Consider the following 7,154-nt stretch of genomic DNA (forward strand, 5'->3'; position numbering starts at 1 on the left):
AGGGGGAAGGATTGCATGGAGGGGATTGTAACCATGGCAATGAGACGATATATGATAGAATGAATGTAAAACCAATGTTCTCCCATGTAAACTATCACATAATTCACAATAAAACATTAAATACATATATATATCATTCTTTAAAGAGATGGGAAAACTGATCACTAACTTTATTTGGAAATCAAAGAAACATGAGATGAGCAAAGTATTACCTAAGAAGAATAACTAGTTGGAGACCTCTCATTTCCTGATCTCAAAATCTACTACACAGCCACATTGGTCAAAATAGCCTGGTAGTGGTACAGTAAAAGACACAGATATTAAAGAAACAGAATTGAGAAACCAGAAGTAAATACAACCACATGCAGTGAACTGATCTTTGACAAAGGGTTAAGACACTTTAAATGAGGAAGAGAAATTCTCTTTAACAAATGGTGCCAGCAAAACTGGAAATCCATTTTCAGAAAAGTGAAGCAAGACCCATATCTCACACCATATACAAAAACAAACTCAACATGGAATAAAGACCTAAATGTACAACCCACAAGTATAAAATAAAGATCATTAATAACAAAATAAGGACACACTTAGGGGTACTGATACATGGCATAAATAAACAATGAAACATAATTAAAAACACACAAATAACTGATGACAAAATAGATAACTGAGACCTCCTAAAATTAGACAATTATGTACAACAAAAGATTTTGTCAAAAATAGAAAAAGAATCCACAGAATGGGAACTATTTTTGTGCAATGACTAATCAAGGGATTAATCACTAAAATATGTAGAAAACTAAGCCACTCTGGAAATTTACAGAGAGGTTACAAATTGAGCTAAACTCAAGGTCAGCAGTCCAAAACTACCAGCTTTTCTGTAGAAGAAAGATGATGCTTTCTGCTCCTGTGAAAATGTACAGCCTCGGAAAACCTATACAGGGTTCCTATGAGTTGGAACCGATTCCACTGCACATAACCACTACTACCACCGCAACATCTTTAGGAAGATAAATCCAATTTTTTTAATGGGCAGAGGACATGAACAGAAGCTTCACTAAAGACATTCAGGCAGTCAACAAAGATATGAGAAAATGTTCATGACCATTAGCCATTGTTGTTGTTGTCGAGTTGGTTCCAATCCATAGGCACCCTATACACAACAGAATGAAACACGACCTGGTCCTGTGCCATTTCTGCTACGTTTGAACCCACTACTGCTGCCACTGTGACAATCCACCTTGTTGGGGATCTCCTTCTATTTCACTGACCTTCCACTTTACCAAGCATGATATCCTTCTCCAGGGACAGATCCCTCCTGATAATATGCCTGAAGTATGAGAGAGGAAGTCTAGCCATCTTGGTTTAAGGATCATTCTAGCTGTACTTCTTCCAATACAGATTTGTTTGTTCTTATAGCAGTTCACGGTACATTTAATATTCTTCTCCAACACCATAGTTCCAACTGATACCGTAGGATCAATTCTTCTACTGTCTTCCTTATTCATTGTCCAAGTTTCACATGTATTTGAGGCTATTGAAAATACCATGGCTTGGATCAGGTACACCTTAGTCCTCAAACTGATGTCTTTTCTCTTGAAACCTTTAAAGAACTCTGGTGCTGCAGATTTGCCTAATGCAATGAGTTGTTTGATTTCTTGACTGTGGCTTCCATGAATGTTGATGATGGATCTAAACAAAATGAAGTCTTGGATAACTTCAATCTTTTCACCATTTATCATGATGTTATTGATTGGCCCAATCTTGAGGATTTTTGTTTCATTTTCAGTGTGGTGCAAATCATACTGAAGTCTGTGGTCTTTTGATCTTCATCAGTATTTTAAGTCCTCTTTGCTTTTACAAGTAAGGCTGTATGACCTTCAGATCACAGGTTGTTAATGAGTCTTCCTCCAATCCTGATGCCACATTCTTCTTCATATAATCCAGCTTCTTGGATTATTTGCTCACATACAAATTTATTAAGTATGATAAAGGAATATATTTGAGAGATATGAATCAAAACAACAATACCAAAGTTCAAAAAACAGAAAACAACAAATGTTGGCAAAGATGTAGAGACACTGGAACACTCCTGCATTGTTGGTGGGACTATAAATTGGTGCAACCACTGTAAAATAGTATATGTCATAAAAAATTGTAAATAGCAACACCATATGGCCCAGCAATTTGTTTACTTAGTACATATCCCCAAGAAATAAGAACCATTACTTGAGTAGATCTGTGCACATCCATGTCATTGTAGCACTGTTCACAAAAGCAAACAGAGGAAGACAGTCTGTAATGGCCTTCAATGGAAGAATGGGTAAACAAATTTTGATACATACATACAATGGAATACTATGGATGGCTGAAGAATAATGAATTATCTTCTAAACACCTCAAAGCATGGATGAACCTAAGGACACTATGCTGAGTGAAACTGTTGTTGTTGTTAAGTGCCATTGATTCAGTTCCGACTCATAGCTACCCTGTAGAGGGTTTCTGAGGTTTTAAATCTTCATGAGAGCAGAAAGCCTCATCTTTCTCCGGCAGAGTGACTGGTGGACTCAAACTGCAGACCTTGTACTTCACAGTCGAGTGCTTATCATATGGAGTAAAATTGTAGTTAGATGTCATCAAGTCAGTACCAACTCATAGCAACCCTATGCACAATAGAATGAAATACTGCCTGGTCCTGTGAAATTAGTCAATCACAAAAGTACAAATATTGTATGAGAACACTATTGTAAAAAACAAAGAAAAGGTTTTCATGCTAAAAAAACATTCTTTGATAACTACTAGGTTTCTGAGGTTATAAATCTTTACAAGAGCAGAAAGCCTCATCTTTCTCCCACAGAATCACTGATAGTTTCAAATTGCTGACCTTGAGGTTAGCAGCCTGACTCGTAACCACTACGCTACCAGAGCTCCTTGGGGCAGGAAGGAAGGGAGAATCTGGTTAGATGGTAGACACAGGGTAGCTCAGGTAATGGGAAAGACAATATACAACAAGATAGAGGTTTAGCAGAGAATGATGGAGGCAGGTGAAAACACAGAAAGGAAAGCAAGTGTTAAAGGGAAAGAAGTAAATACTATTAGATACATAACCCTGCAACAATAGTGCTCTATAGGTTGTTACATGGACAGATACATGGGATGAACGGGTATGGGAAGGAAAGTGGGAGTATACCCACAAATATATACATGTATGGCAGAGGATAGTTTTACAGGCTTATTTACCTTTGCTGCAAACATACCTACAAAGATGGTGGGGCATGGTGGTGGTTGTGGTTGTGTGCCGTGGAGTTGGTTACAACTCTGGTTTCCAAGGTTGGAAATCTTTATGGGAGCAGAAAGCCTCATCTTTCTCCCATGGAACAGATGTTGGTTTGGAGCTGCTCACCTTGAGGTGAGTAGCCCAACTCATAACCACTATGCTATAGGAGGCAAAATGATGAAAACTTTTTGAAGCAACGAGTTTCTGGGCCTGGGGTCTCAGCCCCATAGTCTCAGGGAACACCATGGTCAATTGGCATAATATGTCCACAAAGACAATATTTTCTACATCCTATTTTTATGAGTAGGGACTGGGATTCTTAAAAGCTCATGAGCAGCCACCTAAGGTACAACTATTTGTCTCTCCATGTGTGAAAGAGAGAAGAGTGATGAAAATTGAAGATGCTTGTATTCGATTTAGTTCAATGGACCAAAGGAATATGTGAACATCATTCTCCATGATTCTGAGACCACAAGAACTAGATGGTGCCTGGTTACCACCACCAACTACTCTGAAAGGGATCATATTAGAAGGTCACAGATTGAGAGAGAGAAAATGTGGAACAAAACTCAAAATTATTTTAAAAGACAGGGCTTATGGGTCAGAAAGAAACTGGGAATACTGTATTCTGGCACTTAACCACTCTTCAGAACTGAAAGAGCAGAACTCACCCTGATGGTCTCATTTTCAACGGCACTGTGGATTAATGCGTCAGACAGCAAAGCCGTTTGAACTGCAATGTCGGTGGTTCAAGCTCAACAGTTGCTCCTTGGAAACCCTATACAGGGTCGCTATGGGTCAGAACTGACCCGATGGCACTTCGCAACAACAACAACATAGGTAGGTACATAATTGAGGACAACAGTGCTAGTAAGATGTGTTCACCATGGAATGGTCAACCATTCAAGATCAAAAGGATAACATTTACCCAATGACAAAGTTCAGAAAAGTTGGCAAAGATGGTGGAATGAAATTAAGAATCCCAGGGAGTCAGTGGAATAACTGTTGTTAGATTGGAGGCATTGTAATCATTGAGATAAAACAAAGTGTATATATAATGTGTTGGATATAAAACTGGTGGCCTGCTCTGTGAACCTTCACTCAATTCACAATAAAAAGTTTCAAGAAAAAAGATGGAGAAAATCACAGACAGTTCGTCTATGATGGATAGCTAGATTGAAAATATATATTAGTATGTTGTTGTTGTTGTTAAGTGCTGTCGAGTCATTTCTCACCCATAGCGACCCTGTATAGGGTTTCTGAGGAGCAGCTGGTGAGCTTGAACAGCCAACCTTGCAGTTCAAACAGCTTTGCAGTCTGGTGCATTAGATCTGGTCAGTTGAGTAGATCTTGTAGTTGGGGGCCTGAAAAATTCTCTTCTTATGGCTTCAGCTCTCTTAGACTAGGAAGCCATGTTATCAGCTTAAAGTAAAGATGTGAGAAAAAGGAATTCTAGTTTGAGGATAAAATGTAAAGGGTGAATTTTTCTCTGACCATGGGAATTGAAATAAATTATGCATTAATTGCAGAAGAGCACAGGTTGGTTACATTTATGGATAAGAGAGGAATTAAGAAAGTGGAGTATAAATATCCAAATGATTAATAAGAGCATAATACTTGACACATTGTAGAGACTTGTCAGAATAGTTATTTAATGAGTAACTAAATAAACAGATTTTTTTTTTTCTTTTCAGTTTGTGGAACTAATGTTAGGAGAACCCACACTCAAAATAATTTAAATTGGCCAAACTGAACAACACAGATAAATCAAGATTATCTGGACTTCATATCCACCTTAGGCTTGCATTCACAGATGATTTTCTGATAGCTTTCATGTATTCTCTACTTATCCTCTGAATGCCTAAAGAAAAGAAAATGCATTTCTTGTATTTTAAAAGAGATTCTGTGTCTGAGTTGGATGCACCAACCTTACAATTAATGCATTATTTATTTCAATTCCCATGGTCAGAGAAAAAGAATTGCCACTTACCAACATGCTTGTGTTTTTTCTTCCTGCTGCAATAGACAAGGACCCAGAGCCAATAAACTGTTTGAAAATACAAAGTGAAGCATATATAGGAATATTAAGTTTCAACCATTTTCTTCTTGGCCCTCCCTTGATAAGATTTTTCACAATAGTCTTATTTCCCAGAAATAGTCAAAAAGCAATTTACTTCTCGCCCAAGCCAGGACTCGCCTGTTCTGCAAAGCAATTTATCAATACTCATTTTTAATTCAACTTTATTAGCATTCCTTAAATATAATGTAATTCAGGTAATGTTTGAAAGTTAATTTGCACTCAGTAATTATGAGGTATAGAGTTGTTTTGTTTTTAAAATCAGAAAGACACTTTTTTTAAGAAACATGTTTGTGTCAAGAATTACAAATCAAACCAACATCATGCAACCTTCAAATAATCTGTGAATAGCCCCTTAATACAAAGCATTCAAAATCAAGTACATTTCTAGAAGACCTAGGTAAGAAATAACCAAAGGTCAGGGATCTCTGCATACTCACAAACACAGCGCCCCATAGTGGATAGCCTGTGTAGAAGGTAAAGAAAAAAATGTGTCTGAAGAGGTGAGTAACGTATTGTAAGGAGCCCAGAAACACACCCAGGGCCAGAATCATTGCTCCATTCAGAATCTGGATGGCCTGTAAGTACAAGAAGAAAAAGAAAGTCATGAGGATCATATGCTAACATGTACACTGAGACAAGACCATTTTCATTTTCCTCAGAAAGGAATGCCATTGCTTGAAATGGTTAAAAAGTCAAAGTCAAATTAATTAAACAAGAGATTCCCCAGGGAGGTTTTATTTTATATTATTCTCCAAAATTCAAACAGCCACCCTAAATTTTAAGCTTTCCCCCAAATCACTATGTACTCTCACAAACTACTCTCAGAAAGAGGCAGAAGAGTAAAAGAGATATGTCTGATTAGATACCTAGAGTCTTCCCAGCATGTCTGGGGGCTAATCATATGACAAACACAGACAGCGGGTAAGCAGCATGATACTAAGCTTTCTTCCTCAACTCAATTTTTTAGTTTAAAATATGGGATATGAATTTTGTAAAGTTTCGCCTCTATGTTGAATGATCAAAGGCACAAAGAAAGAATGAATGACTTTGAAGTATATTCCTGTTTCCTTTAGAGGATGTTTTTCTGCCATGAGAGGCTGACTCTGCATTGATGCTTTTAAACCCAAAATTCATTCCAGTTTATTCTTACAGGGATAGATAGCATCATTGACTCAGTGAGAAGTAACTCAGAAAGTCCCTTTCATGGGCATAAACAGTGTGTTCCATATAATATTTATTGTGGAGCTGTGGGTTAATGCGCCAGACTGCAAAGCCATTGGAACTGCAAGGTCGGTATTTCAAGCTCACCAGCTGCTCCTCTGAAACCCTACACAGGTTTGCTATGGGTCGGAATTGACTGGGCACTTAACAACAAAAATGACAACATCCTTCTTAATTCATTTAAAAAAAAAAAAAAACAAAGGTTAACTTACCCCAAGGGCTTGTAACAATCCTTGCATAAAATTTTGTGATCCATCAATGGGATGGTAGTCAGAATTGTTCAGCTCCCCTGGTTCCATCTCACGGCCTGGGGCACCAGCTATAGAGGCTCCCCCCACCTCTGCATTATCAACTTCTTTGGAAGCCATTTGGGCTTGTTAATCACTTTCTTGAAGAAACAAACAAACAAAAAAAATCCAAAGGCTTGATTTTTGTTAAGTTGTTAAGTGTCATCAAGTTAGTTCTGATTCATAGCAAACTTGTTTGGACTTCCAAGGAGCAACTGGTGGGTTTGACCAGCTAATCTTATGGTTATCCCATAATAGTCCAGTGTGTATCCTACAACACCACACCAGA

The 7,154-nt window shown here is 37.8% G+C and overlaps 1 protein-coding gene across 1 annotated transcript in view; it reads right to left on the reverse strand.

Moving 5' to 3' along the window:
- The window catches only part of MS4A3 (membrane-spanning 4-domains, subfamily A, member 3 (hematopoietic cell-specific)), a 44,182-nt gene extending 37,236 nt beyond the window's left edge, over nucleotides 1–6,946 (reverse strand). The window contains exons 1-3 of the mRNA XM_006876476.1: nucleotides 6,791–6,946; nucleotides 5,795–5,932; nucleotides 5,268–5,324 (exon numbers count right to left, since the gene is read on the reverse strand). Coding sequence (XP_006876538.1) covers nucleotides 5,268–5,324; nucleotides 5,795–5,932; nucleotides 6,791–6,946 — 351 coding nt within the window. The remainder of the gene's footprint in view (nucleotides 1–5,267; nucleotides 5,325–5,794; nucleotides 5,933–6,790) is intronic.
- Nucleotides 6,947–7,154: the final 208 nt, after the last annotated feature.

The sequence above is a fragment of the Chrysochloris asiatica genome, unplaced genomic scaffold, assembly GCF_000296735.1.
Source record: "Chrysochloris asiatica unplaced genomic scaffold, ChrAsi1.0 scaffold00381, whole genome shotgun sequence".
Classification (NCBI taxonomy): Eukaryota; Metazoa; Chordata; class Mammalia; order Afrosoricida; family Chrysochloridae; genus Chrysochloris; species Chrysochloris asiatica.